Source organism: Stegodyphus dumicola, chromosome 8 (genome assembly GCF_044657685.1).
Source record: "Stegodyphus dumicola isolate Sdum_Otavi_A_Nest chromosome 8, ASM4465768v1".
Classification (NCBI taxonomy): Eukaryota; Metazoa; Arthropoda; class Arachnida; order Araneae; family Eresidae; genus Stegodyphus; species Stegodyphus dumicola.
Genome location: NC_140775.1, coordinates 155,814,380 through 155,835,602, shown reverse-complemented (window position 1 = coordinate 155,835,602; position 21,223 = coordinate 155,814,380). Strand labels below are relative to the sequence as shown.

At 31.4% G+C, this 21,223-nt stretch overlaps 1 protein-coding gene across 1 annotated transcript in view; it reads left to right on the top strand.

The window, feature by feature from the left end:
* Window positions 1-344: 344 nt before the first annotated feature.
* Window positions 345-21,223, top strand: part of LOC118203673 (kxDL motif-containing protein CG10681) — a 34,655-nt gene continuing 13,776 nt past the window's right edge. Inside the window, exons 1-3 of the mRNA XM_085822622.1 lie at window positions 345-618; window positions 11,635-11,787; window positions 20,380-20,426. Coding sequence (XP_085678748.1) covers window positions 467-618; window positions 11,635-11,787; window positions 20,380-20,426 — 352 coding nt within the window. The 5' untranslated portion in view covers window positions 345-466. The remainder of the gene's footprint in view (window positions 619-11,634; window positions 11,788-20,379; window positions 20,427-21,223) is intronic.

Here is a 21,223-nt window from a genome sequence, read left to right as displayed (position 1 = left end):
CTTAAAGTTGAAGTACTTAAGCATACTAAAATAACTTTCTTTCCTATCTCTTAAATTTTGAATATGAAATGATTCTTTAATAAATTATGATAATATTGTGAATAAATCAGAAATATCACTTCTTAAAAGAAAAATTGGAAAGTACACCCAACAGGTTGCTAATAAAACCTAAACAAATTCTTGAAATATGCAGAAACATAATTTTTAAACCTCCTTGGTGTTAGTCAATTTTAAACCTATTCTAACATCCTTGGGTGTTTGTGCAACACAGACTCTTAGTTTGTGCCACTTGAAGTAGCTCTACTCGAAGTGTGGTTCAAACGTCACGAGTCTTAAATTCAAACGTGACAAGTTGAAGAACGAAGCGAAGTGAAATAGTGTTCAACAACAAATTTTGTGTTTATATTTGAATTTCATAATGGTGTGAAACTTGTAAGTTTTGTCCCGTACTGTAGTTCATTAGATAATGAACCAACAAAGTTCGCAAGATATAAGTTATGGTTTAGGTAGCACCTCAAGTTTAAATAATATATCAGCTCCTGTAGCATTTGTTCAGTCACTTCAACGTCAGGTTAACGAAGATGACATACATGCGCTTATTCAGTCACAAAAGCACATGTAAGTAAGAAATGGCCATTTGAAATTCCGTTTTTGTAGTTTTCATTAGTTTATAACCGATTCGTAACCGAGCACAAATAAATATAATTCAGATTAAAATCATGCACTTACGCAGAAACCAATTAATTTCCTAGAACCGTCCCAAAATTTCACTACATTCTTTAACACTACATTTTTTCATATTATTCTCTAACTATAGATTTGAAGGCATTTTTCGATTTCTTTTTCAATTCTGTATTGTGGTGCAATGTCAATCATTTGCGTTTTCTTATTTATACATGCAATTAAAATTAATCTGGAGAGTGTTATTGAGATTTCATTAAAGTCACCGGAACACAAGCGTATATTTGACTTGGGGGGGGGGAAGAAATCTAGAAGAACTGAGTAGCATAAAATAGTTGCCTTTATTCTTTTGAGTAGATAAAAAAAAAAAAGAAAATCTTATGATTACTTTATGTAGTAGTTGAAAGCTTTTTTTTTTTTTTTTTTCTTAAATGAAATTCTACTTTACTGTAATGAAACTACGTAAATTTTTTTAAAGGAAACTTAAATAATGATTGTAAATCTTAAAATAAGGCACGTTAGTAGTTTACTAAAATTTTTAAAAAGATTATCAACTGAAAATATATTGTGTAAAATATTATTATGATCCATATGATGGAAACTTCATATTTTTTATTTATTTGAGTGCCATTACAGGTTGTGAAAAATGGCCTTTTAAAAAGGATAGTAGAGTAAAAAAATTTCCATCTTACCCATGTATCCATAGTTACACATGTTTATATATTTCAATAAATAATATTAACATATACAAATTTAATGATATATGAAACAGTTTTTAAGTTGTAAAAAGTAGCACAAGAGAATGATGGCATAGTAGAAAATTCTCAAAATTGTATAGGCATAAATTTTAGTAGCACAGCTCTGTCAAAAGTAGCAAATTTTCAAAAAATTGCACGATCTGGCCATACTGAATCAACCTACCAGACAGGGTTATGGTTCGTATTGCTGTCTGCCATAACAAAGGGCTCAGGTTGGAATCTCAGAGGAGGCATGGATGTTCCAAAGCATATAGTATTGGTGCAGCAAGAGGGCACTGAAAATACATGCCAAGCTGAAATACTCTCTATAGGTTAGTGGCAGGGAACAGGAGTGGAGACCCTCAACAGTCCTCCGTGGTGTTCTCACTCAGAATTCCATCCAGGGGTGGAAGCACAGCAGCTAGCAAGGCCTGCTGACACCTAATAGGCCTATCTGAATGCAATGCACATTTGCTGGTACAGTCAAAAGTCGTTAATTCGGACACCCATAATCCGGACCTCAAAGCTACAAACTTTCTGCGCATGCGTCACTTTGACACATGCGCATAGGCGTTTACGCGTGCGCGGCTGCGAATTTGCGTGTGCGCGTGCGCAAAATACGTTTACGAATGCGCGTTTAATGTATAACGGACGGTATAAGCTAAGCTGTAATTATCTATTTCAGTTAATGTTGCAGATTGCGTTGTTCCTTAATCTTCGAATTGGATCCGACTTGTTATTTTTTTGCAGACTGTTAGAGCAATTTTATAAAAGTAAACTTGAACTTTCGATTATGTCAAATAGAATTTCCGATTTATGTTTACTAATATGTAACGGATCTACAAAGCGAAAGTATGTTTCGGAGTTCATTAAACAAAAAGTGGAATTGCTGCAAAAAATGGATAAAGGCATATCCTTTGTTTATCTTTAACGCCGCACGCAATGAATTGGAAGTTGATCTGTCAGCACTATCCTTATCTTCAGGGCAGATGTTTTTATTTTATTTGACTTATAATTGCTTACTAAATGTAGTATTTCATTTCAATATACTCCGTCTTTGATATAATTTAAATCAAATGCCTCATCATTATAATTCGCATCCGATAGCGAAGAAAGTAACAGATGTTATTGAAAACGAAAAAATTTCGATTGACAAATTAGTCGGTATTCTCGACACAGCAATTATAGGACTTAAACAGCGGAACTTTGTAACTGAACAAGAAATTATGTATGTTTATAGAATTAAAGAGAATGTATTATCACATAAAAATAGAAGCAACTTAAACAACTTACATTGAAAGAAATGTTTAATAAAGTAAACAAATAAATATTAAGCTTTTTTTTTTGTAAATTTTGATACACTTTAGATCATAATTGTTCTTTATTTCGTAAATTACGGTTTCATATTTTTAATTTTATAATTTCTTCATGCCATTTTACCAGATTTAAATTGATGATCAATAATCCGGAATCGCCGAAGTCCCGATGAGTCCGTATTAACGACTTTTGACTGTACTGCTTCTATGTGTACCTGTATCATATGATGCAGAGCAAATGGGGACAAGGTGATTTGTTTTTGAAGTTAAAAGCCTAGAAATTGTATTGATTGTTTGTGTTAAAAAATATGATTTTTTTTAAAATTCAAAAGTCACTCATATTAATTATGTGAATTCATATTGATTATGTGAATTATTGCTTCTGAATATAATCTTTTCATTGCATATATTACATATAATAAGATATGTAAACAGGGGTAAAAGTATATTTTAGGGTACACCTTGGCGAAACGTGGCGATTGGGTTTTCATCCACGGAGAACCTGTTGGTGTGGTGTGTGGTGTATTTAATTATGGCAAAGCACACTAGGGCTATCTGCCTAAGGGGAGGGATGCCTTTCGTGGAGGACTTTCTAAGGGAAACTGGCTTGTATACACGGAGAACCTGTTGGCGCTTCGGGAAAGAACCCGTTGGCGCCGTTGCATTTTTAATCGCCAAGCTCACGGTTCAGAGACGATGAGCCGAGCTGTAAACATTATATTTTGTAAACGTGATTTTTTAGTGCATGTAAATTCAAGTTAGCAGACAAAACAATATATTAAGCATATGGTAGCAAAAATTCACAGATAATAAGCATGTAGATGTAAAACTAAACCGGTTAAACGTGATATACGAAAATAAATTTGTATTAAATTCAAGTTAGCAGAAAAAAGAATATATTAAGCATAAGACAATATATAAGCATTTATAACGGAAATAAAAATTCATTTAAAAAATATGAACTAGTATTTATATACTGAAATTAACCGGTTAAACGTGATAAATGAAAAAAATTTGTCTTAAATTCCATTTAACACAGAAAACATTATATTCCTTACACCAGCAGTGGTTTGCTGATTTTGATGACTATGGTAATGCATCAAACTATTCTGTCATCTTAGATAATGAATAATATTTTTTATTTCAATTTAATCATCTATTTATGTCACACCTGCCATCCTCTGAAAGGTTATTGTTAGAAATGCATTAACAATATATTACCTTGTTAAAATTTTACACCATAAAAATTGATTTATTCTCATAATTTTAGATGACAATAACCAATAATAAAAATTTTAGATGACAATAACCAATAATAAAAATAAAAGCATTACTTATTTATTTAAAATGCACATGCAAATTTTTGCGGCCGACGGAAACAAATTATTTTAGAGGTTGGAAACCTCATGGTTCTTATAGCTGTTAATAATTAAGAATGCAACGTAAACAGCCATGTTACAAATTAGCATTCACCCCTTCCGCCGTATTTTCTTCTTTTCATCCCGAACTGACATCGATCTACGAAAATATTTCTATCTATTCGTTGTTAAAAAATTCAGAAAAAATAATAATAAGTAAGAGAAGAATAATATAAATCTGCAAATGCGAACAACGACAGTGATAATTCAACAAAATGAACGCAAGAGGAATGGTTGCAAACTTCGAACAAGCGAATAGGATAAATCTGTTGGGTTACCGGATTTGAACTATTATCGCCAAAGTTGGCGATGTTTACATTTACCGGGTTCTCTGCGGAAGTGCTTCCTGGCGATTTTTGGCAGTACATGGATACTGAGTTTCTGCAATTCTTTGATTTGTTATTTTGGCTTACGTAGTGGCATACAAAGCCAAAATAACAAGTGAAAGAATTGCACAGACTCAGTATCCATGTACACATCGACCTATTTTTTTCCACTTAAAAAAAGGTTAATCTTTGGATTATGGTAACTTGACAATTTTTTGGCGGCCAACCTTGCTACAGCAACCTGTTAGTTTTTTTTTTTTTTGACACCATTTTGTTTTAACGAAGTAAAAGCATGGTTTTTTTTTTTTTTTTCTCAACATTTTTTTCCAACAATCTGCTAGCTGAATGCTTATGCTAGAACTTTTATGGAACAAAAGTGCTTAATCATGACGAAGATTAGGTGCGAAATTGCGAGAAAGTGCAGAATCGCCCACTGCTTGTCTCGTTTTTAAGAATTGCACATACACGGTATCATCTATGTACACGTCGACCTATTTTCACTTAAAAAAAATCCTAGAATTGCACAAAAATGGCATTGCGAACACTCTTGACTTTATCCATGTACACTGCTAAATTCCTAGCTAGTAACCTTTATCGCCTTATCAAAATGTCGTCAAACCACCTGTTACCATATTCCATTAGCCAAAAAAACATCCCAGAATTGCACAAAAATGGCATTACGTACTCTCTTGACATTATCCATGTACATATCGACCTATTTTCACTAAAAAAATCAGAGAATTTCACAAACTAGGCTTTACGCACTCCCTTGACTTTGTCCATGTACACATCGAACTATATTCACTTAAAAAGTCAAAGGAGCAGCCAACAAAAAATATATATAATCTGAATAAACTACATTTTAAATCAAACAATGAAATAACATAAAAAAGGAAATTTATCATAGCACTACACGAAGGAAATATCCACTTACCTTATTTACGAATTTATGCGCCTTTAGTCAAACAAAATTCCTTAACAGCATCCAAACACTTTCTAAAATTATCTGAACTAGAATCTATATACAGTTGTAGTCACAAAAATGAGAGTAAAAAGTATCCTCCGTTCAAAAATATCCGATGTTCGACCACGCTCATTTCCTTCCTCCAAACAGGACACTTAATAATGGCTACTAAGTAAACCTTCATTTACACCAGTCAATCAATGCTTTTTTCCCTTTCGTTCCAAATCCTACAGAAACTTCAAATTAATCTTACCACATTCAGCCAATTTACCGTGTAAACCACAAAATAACTATGTACTAATCCATCACACACAAGCCCTTACCCAAAATCCGACACACACTTTCCAAATTTTTTCCCATGATTCAAATTCACCGCAACCAATTACATCACAATAGGGTTTCCATAGCATTCAACTATTCAGGTTGTCATAAATGAGACAACAACTTGGCGACAATACAAGGGGTACCCTAAAGTCAACTCTAGCCGTAAACAGGTAGTTGGAAGAATAGTTTTTTAAATCTATCATTAATAGTTTGAAAATAAGGTCTAAGCTTAGCATTTTGTAGAAGCCTTGCCCATTTACGATATGCTTCAGTAATATTTGCATCATCTTCTTATACCTCTTATAATGTGATTTAATTTTTTTTTTTTTTTTTTAAATTTTAAAATGATTACTTTGTATTAGGCCTGAAGAAAGAATTTTCTGATAAGTAATTAAATGCAAATTCTACTATACACTTTATTGGATTTTGAGAGGAGTTAAAGAATTATGTATTTACTTTATATTTTATTGAAGAAAGGTAAAGCATTCATTTTCTAATAAATTAAACTGTATTAATAAGTTTGGTACTTTTCCGTTTCTCCGGCGCAAATCTTGCCAAGTAGACTTTGTTGGCGACAATATACAGTATACACATACAAATTTTTTATTTTGAAGGCATAAACATTTTAATATGGTTTAAAATTTTGTAAAAAGCCAACAAATAAAGACAATAAATTTGTAAAAAGACATTAGTTTAAGAATTTACTATGCTGTCATGGTTCAATATCCTGATTCGCTGGTTTGTATCATGTGACCCCCAAGTGATCTCATCTCATGCAAACTATGCTACAAAAATATAATTCTCTTAGTAATTATAAATATTAATTTCAAGTTAAGTCTTAAATTAAATCTTATGGAATACAAGTTTAAATGCAAGAATTATTTCAATTCGTATGAATAACTTATTCAGAATTTATGTAAAACTGCAGTGCTTTACGTCGCTAGTGCATTCTCATTACAATGGAGGAATTTAACCCTTGATTTTGACTTTTCTATATTTTTGCCGTTGGGTGAGCAGTGTGATTGCATCCTAATTGACCGCAAATGGTCTTAGGGCATAAAATTTAATTATCTTTGTAAATATTCTATGTAATTGTATGCCAGTATTGAAAGAAACAATCAATCTGGTAAAAAATGGTTGCGACTTGTTTTGAAAAAGGTAAACCAGCGAAAGGTGGTGGTATTGTAAAAGGTTACCAGCAAAGATATTCCATTTGGCATCAGTTGTACCATTATTTGCGACTTTATTGTTTGCGCCTTCAAAACGGAAAAGTACCATAAGTTTTATGTGTGCAAATCAATAAGGATTCTAGTTCCCATTTTCAGTAACATTAATAGTTTGGAAGAAAATGGGACAGGAAAAAATGAAATACAGCTGAATGTGGATTTAGAACTGAAAATGCATCATTGCTTACAATTTATTCTTTTTTTTTACATTACTTTTTAGGTTTCAAATTTGAGATTTTTAGCATCCTTATTTGAGTGCACCATCATTCATTTCTTCCTTGTTCTTCCATATACTTTCAATTCTTCTTACTGTGCTCAAAGAAATCTGATACTATGCGTAATGAATGTAAATCTTGGAATGACTGTTCATTGTGTGAAGTATCATTAAACATTATCTTTGTGGATTCTATATTACATTTATATATTTATTTTATAGGCACAGTATAAATTTGATGGTATTTTTTGATTATCTGTATCCCCCCTCTCCGAAAGTTGGTGACTAATTTTTCACTTTGCTAATATCTGAAAGTCAACAGCCATTTTAAAAATTGTGGCAGAATAAGAATTCCAGAAAAGAGCAGTCAATCAATAGAAATAAAATAAGCAAGAGACATACATAATAAAAAAACACTTTTCTGAAAAAATCATTATACTGTTGGGCAAAATGGGATATTTCTAAGGTAATGCAATGCTTTCTTTTTCATGAGCTGGTAGACTCATGGTCCAGTTATGATTCCTCACCAGAAAAATAAAAGTGCACTCAGTTTAACAAAAAACACTATAGACAGTTGACTTTGAAGGTTGAAATTTGCACTTGTCTGCTCAATGCTGCTTGCTTGTATACCTGGGATGCCACATAAATACATTTTGCTAATACAATGGATTGCCTGATTTGGTGGCATACCACTTTACCTTGTGAATACTTTAAAGGAATGCGGATAATCAAAGTACCAATTTAAGTTTTGTTCTTGAATATCATTTTAATAATATTTTTCATACAGTTACTGTCAATTTAAGACTGAAGAAAGGTTAAAAAATATGAGAATATTACATAAAATGAGTAATTTAATTAAATATTTAAGAGTTCACAGGATCTAACAATGAAATGTTCTCTTTTATGAAAAAAAAAAAAAAAAAAAAAAGGCAAGGTATAGTCTATCTCTTAATGAATAAATTTTTTATAGTTCTTAGTTTCTCTTTATGGACTGCTAGAATATGGTAATTCTCTGTAATTTTCAGTGATAGTAGTTAAAATAAAAAATTAATTAATGTAATGGAAGTTTTGAAGACATTTTAAATTAAGAACTGAATTGACATTGTATCTTTGTCGCTGAATGAACTGAAATCATCAACGTTAAATGCATGTTAGAAGAAGATATGGCCCTCTTCATTTAAAATAGAAAACATGCATGAATTGTCAGAAAATGAAATTGGTGGCATATTAGAACTTGCTAAATCAATCAGAGGCGAAGGTTTTGTGAACATGGCTGTTGAGGATGTTCAAGGTTTATTAGCGCAACAAGAAAATGAAAGATTTGAAAGAAATGGCATCCGAAACTGTAAATCAAATTGCTTCTGAGGACACTACCACTGATGAAGATTGTGAAGTTAATAATTTAACATTAAAAAAAATTAAAAGAAGGCCTACGCTTAGCTGAAAATCTCTTATTTTTCTTGAGTGCAGATCCTTCCGCTGAAATAAGCCAAAAATTCAAAAGGGAGCTGCAAAACTATTTAGCTCTATATCAAGAAATTTAAAATGACCTGATAAAAACTAGTAAGCAAAGTAAAATTACAGATTTTTTAAAGAGGGAAGAAAATCGCTGAACTTTAAATGAAAAAAGACATTCTAAAAGCCATCTCATACCACAAAAAAAAAAAAAAAAAAAAAAAAAGAAGGTTCTCTGTTGATTATATTGAGTAATGACAATGAAGAAATTTATTAAACTAAAGTTGTGTTAAATTAAAATATGTAATATTTTTTGTTTTGTGTTGTTCATATATATATATTTTTAATACAAATTAAATTGCTTATGTATAATTTAAAAAATATTTGTTTTTAATGATGATGATGTCGTGTCTATGACAAAGTGCAATTATATAGCTTCGAAGCTGTCAAAGACAGCTTTTGCAACCTCGGCAGCTCTATCATATAAAGTAAGTGCACTGGGTCTTCAATGCCGATGTTAAACAGTCTTGCCTGGATTGCTGGGCAGCTGAAGATGTGATGGCGAGACAGTGGGATGCCATCTTGGCAATGAGGACAAATGTTGATGTAACTACGCTGTCCGTCTGCAGAAATCCTCATCCCTTTTAAGTGATTTGTCCTAAGTCTGGTTATGATAGTCAATATGGCTCTGTCACAGTTCAATTCTGGGATGGAGTTTCCTTTAAATTGACCGATTAGTCTTTGGCTGGCAACTGCATTGGCATCAACGAGGGTTAGGCGGTTGGATGGCTGAGGAGAATCACGGGATGCCTTTGCAAGCTCATCGGCCTTCTCATTACCAAAAATATTTACATGAGCTCGTATCCATGACTAGCAGATATTGCACAATTCATAGAGAAAGAAGCTGCCAGAGCCTCGAAAAGGTTGGACTTCTGCCTGTTCGTCCGTGGGAGGTATTTTATTTCCCTCCTACCACCCAAGGATAAACCTATGGAGGCATTCCCCGATCCGCCACCTGGGGACACATTCTCTAGGGGTTACAGGCTTTCCTGAGGGCTTTTTTTTAATAAGTTTTCGGAATGTAACTCCCCTTTTTATACTGGCTCTGGGTCTCGTACAACATGGCATGTTTTAGGAACCTGTCTACCATGTTATACGAGGGTTACCTGTATTGTGAATTTTGCATTACCTGTAACTTGATGCAATGCAGTAACTAAGGTCAACTGTGATGAACTGAATTTAAAGTATTTTGTGACTTAATTCTTTCTAAGTTTAGCCATAGTTGGATGTAGATTTTTATCTTATGAGATAAAGCATATGCATATTTAACCATGCAGTTTAGCATGGTTTCTTGGTTTAGCCTTTATGTAATATTGTATGAACCAATTTCCCTTAAAACATCTCTTTCTGGAAAGGATTTCCGCTAAGGTAGGCAGCTTTCATGGTTTTGCTGTAATGAATTAGACAGTCATAATACTTAATAAGTACAGTACAAAGTCTTTAATCCGGACGTCCATAATCCAGAATGATCTATAGTCCGGATATCAAAGCTACAAACTTTCTGTGCATGCATAGTGTTTAAGCATGCACACATGAGTTTACACATGCGCATAATACATTTACGCATGCATGTTTAATGTATAACGAACGGTATAAGTTAGGCTAAAATTATCTAATTATCTATTTCAGTTAATGTTGCAGATTGCGTTGCTCCTTAATCTTCTAGTTGGATCCGGCTTATTATTTTTTGCAGACTGCTAGAGCAATTTTATAAAAAGTAAGCTTGAACTTTTGATTATGTCAAAAAGAGTTTCCGATTCTGGAGCTGCCAAAGAATCTACAAAGTGAGAGCATGTTTCGATGTCCATCAAGCAAAAAGTGGAATTGCTGCAAAAAATGGATAAATGCATGAAGAAAGTGACGAAGAGGTTAGTGAAAATGAAAAAATTTCGAATGACAAGTTAGTCGGTATTCTTGGCACAGCAATTACAGGACTTGAACAGCGAAGCTTTGTAACTGAACAAGAAATTATGCCTGTTTATAGAATTAAAGAGAAAGTATAAACAACTTACATTGAAAGAAATGTTTAATAAAGTCAACAAATAAATATTAAGCTTTTTTTGTAAATTTTGATACCCTTTAGATCATAATTGCTCTTTATTTCATAATTATGGTTTCATATTTTTAATTTTATAATTTCTGCATGCCATCTTAACAGATTTAAATTGATGATCTATAATCCGGAATTGCCGAAGTCCCGACGCGTCCGGATTAAAGACTTTGTACTGTATATATAATTTCATTTATTAACATCTATTCTTGCCAAAAATGTTTTCTGATAAACTGCATTTCATGTCTTGAAATAAAGTTAAATGAGTGCTGTCTTATGTTAAATGTTTTTCTTTCATATCATATACAATACTAACACAAAAATTAAAAATATGAAACAATTTGATATTTGTTTTATTTAGCTTTTTATTTTATGCCTTCTGAAATGCAGTATAGTTGTTCTTGTAGTAAAAAATACATATTAGTGAGTCAACTTTTTTTTTTTTTTTTTTTTTTTTTTTAAACCTTACTAAAAGTATCAATAGGATTGTTTACTGTTCATTTTGAAAGTAATATAAGTATCTTTACATCTTACAGTTTCAAAACACAGTTGCTTGCTACTTTTTCAGATTTAACAGGTAGTTAATTCAGTGGCTTGTCTCATTTATCTGCACGTGTGTATACATTACAGATTACATACAGATTAGTATATACAGATTAGTTAAATACATTGACTTCTAAAGACTTTGATAATACATAGGTTTATTTAAACTTTTGTTGACTGTTTTAATTTCCATAGTATATACAGATTAGTTAAATACATTGACTTCTAAAGACTTTGATAATACATAGGTTTATTTAAACTTTTGTTGACTGTTTTAATTTCCAATGTGATTTTTTATTGAAATTTTTTTAAATATCTAGGTTAGCAAGATTTGAAAAAACAAATGAGATGCTGGTGAATTGTAATGCCTTATTAAGCTCTCGTTATGTTGGTGCAAGTAAAGATCTGAAAAAACACATCGCTCTTTTAGTGGATTTAAAGAAAGATCTTGACTCTGTATTTCGAAGAATCAGGTATATATAAGTATACTTTGTATTTTATCTGCACTGTTTTGCAAGATCAAGAACACTTATCAGCATGCTTTACATTTTGTATACGTTCGTAATATTTTTTGTTTTAGTTGTGTAGCAGTCTTCATGTACAGTACCTGTAAAATCACATTACAGGTGTGTTATTTTGTATAGTTTACGTTACTTTTAGAATTGTAAAAGTATTCAGCTGTTTAAATTTTTGTTTAAAATACAGTAAATGTCTTGTTTAAAATATAGTAAATTTTTATTTCAAAATAAGTGTATTAAATGATGATATTTGACTTTCAAACTAATGATCTTGCTGCTGTTTTTAAAGTGTTGCAAGGCAGTTGTACATTTTGGAAAATCATCAATAAAATCATGATTCAATAAAAGATAATAGTTAGCTAATAGTAGACATGTATTTGAGCTATTGCTTTTGATTTGAATATATAATTGAAGGTGAATGAAGCTCATTATCCACTCTCTGCGTGAAACAATTGGAGCTTTTCTCTCCAAAATGCTATGATAATCTCAAAAGCTACAACTATATGATTGCATTAAAATTTGCTTAAATCATAAAAATTTGCCATTCTGAGAGCAGTAATAACGTTTAGACATCTGTCACCGTAAAGTTGCTTAGATGGACACAAAACCAGTGTATAGGTAGTATTACTGTGTATTCCGCATAAGATTATCTGTGCCTTTCTTATATTTAATATAAGGGTAATCTTTTTGAAGTTTCATCTCTGTTTTAGTTCTTGACTGCAGCTACCATCCATAATGTTGTCATCTGTTATACCAGATTAGATTAAAAAAAAAAAAAAAAAAAACTAATCTTTTGTGTAATTTATAATCATAATTTTTTAACAATGTTATTTTAATGTACATGTGTTATGTAAAATACTTTAAAATTTCCCTTTAAATATTTTCATTTCCACTTAATAGAATTAGTGTAGATCATAAAATTGCCTTATTAAATAAGATTAATAATACTGTAATTTAAACATATGAATATTTACAAAAAATAGGGAGGGGTTTATACAAATATTAAATTTAAGTAAAAATTCGTAGCACTAGTTTACATAATTATTAATGTCCAACTTTGGAAATACTTTTTTGAAATACTATGACCACTACAAATTTTCTCATAGCATGGCAAAAATTCACTTGAGAAAATACAACATATGTTTTCTATAATTTTCTTAAATATTTGATTTTTCATTTTGTAATTTAACAACCTCAATATAATGCTTCTTGGAAAACATAAATTTTAATTGGCATAATCCCCCAATGAGTGTCGTTGCCTAATGTCATCTACTGAACAGAGATTTAGTTCACAGTTTACTTTTTTTAATGTATCTCAATATACTGAGATACTTGTTTTAATTAAAGCATGTATTAAATCTTCATAACGAAAAAAATTGGGAAAAGTTGATTTAACAAAAATTTGGCAAGATTTTGAGCTGTATGATTCACTGTTACTTTTCTCCACCAGTTTTTTATGGCAGAATTTTACTGTAGTGTTCATTAATATAAATGAATAATGGAAACTGTGCTATTTGCTATAGAATTATGGCAGAATTTTACTTAGTGTCCATTAACTTAAATAAATAATGGAAACTGTTATAGTTGCTATAGAATTGGGGAAATTTGATAGTGCCTTTTTAATTCTCATTTTTGAATTGGAATACCTTATTACAGTGCTTGGCAATTGTTAAAATGGTTAATCTTTTTTTTTTTTTTTTTTTTTTGTGTGTGTGTGTGTGTGTGTGTAACTAATGAGTGTTGGCAAGTTTCTTGTATGGTGTGAAAAAAAGACTGGTAAAAATGGATTTCTTCTAGTAAAATCAAAGAAACTATTTTTTTTTTTTAAATTTTATATCTTTATTTGTAGGCAAGTTCTTGTATGGTAGAGAAAATCAACAGGAAGAAATTAATTTTTTAGTAAAAGGTCGACTATCTAGCATTCAACTAATCAAAAAGCTCAACTGGAATATTTTAGAATGTTATTGGGGAAAAATTTCCTCCCTAATGCAGTAAAAGAGAGATTTATAATGCTGTTATAGAACTCATTATATTATCAGCATGCATACATTGTCACCAAAGTGTGATTTAGTGCTTATAATTGATACACTTGTCATAATGGCATCATAACTTTAGTTATATGTAAAGTCGATTAATTCTTAAAAAAATTATTTTGGTACTTACGTATTAACACAACCAGGCCAAAATTCGCATAAATCGCCAAATTTGGCGACCCTACTTATGGCAACCTTATGTTAATTTATTAAAGCGAGGTGTGCGTAGTTCATAGATTCGTTCGTTGCCTACATTGTGCCATTCGTAGATGTTTTTTTAAGTTAAAACATGTCGCTGTGTACATGGGTTCTTGTCTATATTTCAAACTTTAACCCTAAAATGTCTCCAAAAACGCGGTTTTCGCACATGCAAAAACTACGTTTTGAACACATGATTTAAGCTAAAAATCCGAAACAAAAACAAAAAATTTAGATAGCAAAAACGTAAAGTTTCTAATCAAAAATATTTGACAAGAATCCATGTACACAGTGACATGTTTTAACTTAAAAAACATCTACGAATGGCACAATGTAGGCAACAAACGAATCTACAAACTACGCACACCTCGCTTTAATAAATTAACATAAGAATGCCGTAAGTAGGGTAAACAAAATAATATAAAAAACTGTATTAAAATTATCTGTAATTAATAAATGTACATTTTCTTTCTATTCATACTTTTTTACTCAAACTTACAAATCACGCCAACCTGGTTGCGATAATACGTAAGTACCATTATTTTTGTAAAAATGGATATAGGTTCTGTTTTTTCCTCGCATTTTGAAAAAATGATTAATATGTGGTTTAATAGAGATCATAAAACAGTATCTTCTATGGAACAGCATATAGTGAAGTATTTTCAAAGTTACTGAGTATTGTTACAGAGAGTTACAGTGTATTAATCAAACAAATGCACAATATGAAACTTTATTTGAAAATGGATAAACAGTGGTGATGCAACATAAAAAATTATGATAAGTGATTTAAATTTTTTTGTGTTATATCCATAATTTGTATGTGTTTATTATCTAAATAACTGAAGAACAATATGCTGTGCCTGAATGATTGGTGCAAGTTTGAGTACATTTCTGCCAAACTCCAAATTTTGTATCATTTCACCATTGATTAAGAGCTTTTACTTTCCTGTATAAGGCTTACAAAAAACGGTACTTATGTATTAATGCCATCACGCGTACATATTAACGCCACCGCAGCATTGCTGATGCAGCGCAGCATAGCACAATTTATTCTGACAGTTGGAAAGGTTTCTAAACAAATAGGATAGAAAAAAGAAGGATTCCTACGTGCTAAAGTTAATCATAAATACAATTTTATTGATCCTGATACAAGAGTTCATACACAAACAGTTGAGAGAATGTGACGCAGTCCTAAATGGAGGACCAAGAGACATAGGCGAACAGCGAGACATTATTTAGAATCTTATTTATCAGAGCTCATATGGCGACAGCATCAAGTCAAAGAAAATAGACTGTTTTGAATCTATGTTAAACTCTATATCAGCCCATTTTTCATTGAAATCCAATTGACTACTTTGATTTTAAATATAGTGTTTTGATTTTAAATAAAGTGTTTTAATTTATGATTTTTCGCAAAAAATGTGTAGATTGGCGGCACTTAAAAACCGCCAAATCTGCAGCTGTGGTGGCGATAATACATAAGTACCCAAAAAACGTTAGCTTTTACGTTTGAAATTCATTCCCCTACCTCTAAATCAATGTAGGCTTTTGATGTTCAAGTTAATAACAAATAAGTTGACTGTGTATATGATTTTAGTTTGAAATTTTTATTTGTTGTTGTTTATATATAAATTCTACTTATTTGGCTTTTGTAACATGAATTCTATTTTCTTTATACCCTTATCTATGTGGAATTTCCGCATATTCAGCATTTGGCATTTTCCGAGCTTTGCAAATAGTTGAACTTTTACTGTATTTATATTTTATTCATATGTAGCACTAGTACTTACTGATCAATTTGAATATTTTCATTATATATTTGTTTAAGCTCATTTATATGCTTGCAGTAATTTTTGGTAATATGTGTGTGTATTTATGTATGTATTTTTCACATTTGTTAGTATGGATGAATTTTGAAATTCAATTTTGGTTTGTAAAATTAATAAAGGTACAAAATTAACATATTTATTCAGAAAGAACAGGGAAAGAATTAGTTAATTATTACAAAATTGCTTTAATGCAGTGCAACATGCTGTAACAAAACAGAATCTTTTTACTGTTGCATGCAGTAATCTGTTTTGTAATTTTAAATATATAAATCTAAAAGAAGAGGATATTTACTCTAATCTTAACAGATATTTAAAGACAGCTTAAAAATACCTCAACTGTATTACATTTTTCATTCGAAATTTCAGAAATTGTGTGCACTTTGCCATGCAACAGAATCTAACACGTTGCAAAATGTATCACAAAAGCAAGGTTTCTGTAAATAGTGCGTGCTCTGTTTTAAAAAATATCGCAAAAAGTAATGGATCATTATTTTTAGTTATTATTCAGTTACTTGCTGCTTCTCTCCTTAAAGCTTCAGTAAATGAATAAGAATTCTATCTCACTCTTCACTGGAATATTTGGAGAAAAATTACTAAATTACCTTGCATTGTATTTTAGAAATAATAATAAAAAAATCAAATAAGTTGAGCAGTCATTAGCAAATGTATACCTTTTAGTAGCTCAATTTATGTATCATTGTTTGTTACTTCCAGTTTTTTCTACTGCTCTAGAAGAAATTCAACGTTGTAATTTATGATAAGATGTCTTGAAATGCATTATTAAGCAAAAAAATACAGATATTGCCATATGGTAAAACTAGATAAGCAAGAGAAAAAAAAAAAAAAAAAAGATGTCCCTTACAGCAATTTTCAACAGTTACAATAAATGTTCATTCTGCTTGAAATTAGCTATGAGTGTGTCAGTATGAAGTATGAAGTGTTACCTCCTGGGACACTCTAACATCTCTTGTGCACGCTGTCCATCTCTTGTGCTTGTGCATGAATTGTTAGGAGAAAGTAGGAAATTTTGTCCCATTCGTTCTTTAGGGTGATTTTGAGTTTCGGGTTCAAGGAGACTGTCTTTGAGTATTATGTCTGCTTAGTGTATTTCAGGCATGCTGTTTGGGATTTAGGTTAGGGGAATATGCAAGCCATGTCATGCACTCAGTATCTTCCCCCAACTAGTGCGTTGACATTTCAGGTGTCCTGTGCAAGTAGGCATTGTCATTTATGAACAGAAAGTCTGGAGCAACTGCACAATGGAAAAAATGAAGTTATAACCCAGAAGAATTTTGGTATGATACTGTTGTGATGTCACTGTGCTGCTGTCAAAGATTTGAAGAACAGTTCTGCCTTTGTGCATGATATCTGCCAATACAATTAATCCGTGGCCACAGCAATAAATTTCCTAGATGTTCTGGTGATGGTGACTAGTTCCCTGCTCATTCCACACTATCTGATATTCAGAATCACTGCTGATGGTGAAATGGGATTTGTAGATTCAGTAGGATATTTTGATCGCAGAAAATGTGAAAAATGAGCAGTGCCCTCGAACCTGGACTTTTCGAATGCACCCCGAGTGTGCTAACCATTATTATTCATTCAGCATTATTATTTATTCAGCACGAAGGCATGCAGAAGGGAGGGATAAAATACCTTATATACTCTTCCTATTAAAGGGGAACTGATGATTAGGGGACCCAGTCATCAAATCTTGGCAGAAAAGAAACATCATCCACCATCTTTTTTAGTTCGGGCTCCATTGTAGAGACATTTAGGTATTTTTGAAGTTGGATGACGTGAAAAATGTGTAATGCTCTCCAAGGACTTAAACCCGGACCTTTTTATGCACCGAGTGTGCTACCGTTACACCACAAAGGCATGCAGAAAGGAGGAGAAGATACCTTATAAATTCTTTTAGAAAAAACAACTCTAAATTTCTGTTACTGAGTGCAGTGAATATGCTCCTTACACCAACATAAGCTTTCCCAACAGTGGTGTGCTTGTAGTGGAATGCATGTAACAGATTCCATACATATAAGCCAACATAATTTAATCACTGAGAAATGATTCTTGCAGGTACAGAAGTGCTGGTGGTTTTGGCAAGGTCTGCGGTTATCTTCCCAGGAGTAGCATTTCTGTTCCTTTCCAATACTAGAGCAAAATATCTATACTTCTTAGGTGTGGTGGTTCCTTGTGCGGCCTCCAACATGCTTTCACACAGCCTGTCAAACTTTGGCAGATTTCTTTAATTACAAGGTAATAACACTCTTCAATGCAACTGTTGCTGTGGTAACTTGAGTAATACTATTCCTTGCCTTGAGATATCAAATTGCTCAGCCACAATGATACAAATTGAACAAATCCAATTATGTCTTATAGATATTTTGCACTTAATACATGCAGTCAGAAATGAGAATTTTGCAGTAATATTTTTAGAAACTAACATAATTTTTCTCTCAAATATTATTGCTTGTAATCACGGATAAGGAAACAGCACAAATACACACTGCTTTTTTGTTCAAAAAAAAAAAAAAAAAAAAAAAAAAAAAGTCTTGCCCTCAGTGCTCCTTGTACTTTTTTTCTGTGATCATTAGGAATAAAAGTTTGCATAAATCATTTGTTCCTTATCAATTGTCAAACAGTATATTTTAATGTTTTCAAGTAATTGCTTCTTAAAATTCCAAATTTTGTGATATGTGATAGGTATGATTAAGAAACAGCTAAAGCCATAACTCTATGTCATCTAAAAAACTGTATGTTGAAACATTTATTTTTATTTGTTTAAGTGAACAATTTTTTTAGTAATGAGAGATTACACGAATGGAAAAGTTCTTAATAAAGATATTCTTATCACATAACAGAAATTTCTTCAATAAATGTTATATTTCAGAGATAATTCCTTGTGTGTTGCTGAATATATTAATTTTCATGGTTAAGCCTAGGAGAAGGTTGCGGAAGTTATTTTGATGTATTACATATTTAACATTTTTGTTCACCTATTTCAATAATATTTGCTAGAAAGCACTGAACTTGTTGAAATTCATGTGTCATTTTTATTTTTCTGTCAATGGAAATTTCAGTATTTGTCTGAACAGTATCCCATACTTAAAAAGTTTGATTTACAATTGGCCAGATTTTAGCAACTCTAATTTGTTTCCAATAATGCACAATTATAGAGCATCTTTAAAGCAATGCAATTAAAAAAGCTTGAGAATAAGGCAAAAAAAAGGGGCTCAAGTTTCTAATTCTGTATTATTTATGTGTGTGTGCTTGTGTGAGGCTGTTACACTTAACAATAGTGTGATGTGTCACCATACTGCGGAAGGGGGGGATGGTGCAAGTGTTCAGACCCTAAATGTAATTCTTTCATGCTGTGCTATTTTATTTTACTTCTGCAAGTAAATTTATTTTTAAAAATAATGTTTTTAAAGGAGTTAGGAGAAAAATGTGACACAAAAATTTAAAAATGTAAATTTGCTTGCATCTGGTCTAATTTATTGTGTTTTTTTATATAAATATATTTACAATTAATTTGAGAATATATATGATGAAAAATTTTTAAATGTAAAATATTTTGGTAATGTATTGTTTGAAAAGTGATGATATATTGTGATTTATTATTGCTTTAAAATTTCAAGGGAAAAGGACACTTCTTTAATGTTCATAAACATCTACCTGTTCCTGATTCAAACCATATATCTTTCAGCATTTAACTTAATTTTTTCATACTTTTCATTTGCTCAGTTATCAAAAACATGTATCATATGATTGAGATAAAAGGAGGACAAGATAGAAGTTTTCTTTCTTCTTTTCTTTTATTCTTTCATTCTTTTTTTTTTTTTTTTTTTTTAATGTGTGTGTGATGTGTGTTTTATGATATCCCTGCAAAAATATTTTATGAATAGATTTTCTCACATAATAAGGTCAGATAAAATTGATATAAAAGAAAGAAAGAAATGTTGTGTGCAGTGGATTTTAATACTAAACTTTTCATTTGAAATCCTTTCAGATGTGCTAGAAAATCAAAACTGTAGCTTTGTTTTCCTTTCTTCTATCACAGAAGTGTGAACAAGAGTTCTGCACATGCAGCACATTCCTTTTAAATATACAGAACTAGAGTTTTGCACATGCAGTGCTGTCTTTTTACTTATACATAGTTCAGTCAAAATCAGTGTTTACCAAAGTTAATCTTCAGAGAATATATGCATTGATTTTCTCTTAATATATTTTAAGACTCAATTACTCTGTTTGAAATCTGTGCTGTGCTTGAAAGTTTGAATTAGTGTCAGACGATAAAATTATGCAGTGAATTTTCCTTTAAAGTATTTTAAGGTTCAGTATCTTTCATTCAGTCATTTTGCAGTTTATTTATTTTTTTATTAAATTATTGTATGTGACCTACTGTGAAATTTTAAGAAATTAATATATCAAATGCAGATTTGATAAGAAGATAAATTGTATGTAATTTTTTTATTTCTTTACAGATTTCTTAAAATGAAATTGTCTCAGCAGTATCCGGAATCATTTTCTGGTAAGTCAGCTGTTGATGTAATATAACTGTTAAATCATTTTAATTGATCATTGGAGGAAGTGGAAATTACTGAAATTTTGCAGGCCATCAGTGTAATATTAAGTGGGTGCCAAATGTGATGATAAATGGGTGGTTTCCGCAATAACCCAGAAATACTGGATATGTGCAGGATGAAATGTGTGATCTGAAAAAAAATTATGGAATTAAAGAACTTACCCCCTCACTTAAAATAATGTGAATTACGAAAAATTTATTATATCTTGACATCATGAAATTTTAAATTAATACTAGTATAAATCGAGAAAACATAGCCAGACAGAAGACAATAGACGGCAACAGTAAGAATCAGTCCTACCATTTTGAGTCCTAGCCTTTCGTGCACAAAATGCATAAAATTCCAATCTAAAAAATCTCAGTTCATCTTCGTTACACAAAGTTACATGATAACAAAATTCAATTTTTACAATGAAGGACTTTGACTTGAATTATTATTCCAGTATATTTTTGTGGAAACACAAGGCCAATTCTAGCATCAGATGCAACACGTGTCCTGGAATTCCTTTCGAGAACGTCTCAAGTCATAAAACATCGTTCATTTACCGCAGAAGTCAGCATCTAGATTAATTTTAGTTGAATCTTCATATCACTTACTATTATTTTTTTTGACAAAATGCCTCTTGAAACTATAGGGAGATGGTCGTCAGAAAGGCACGCAAAAGAACAAATTGCAGACATGCATCATTGGCGGTGAGGACGGACAGCAGCACAAGAAACCGAAAACCGGTTGTAGTGGTCAA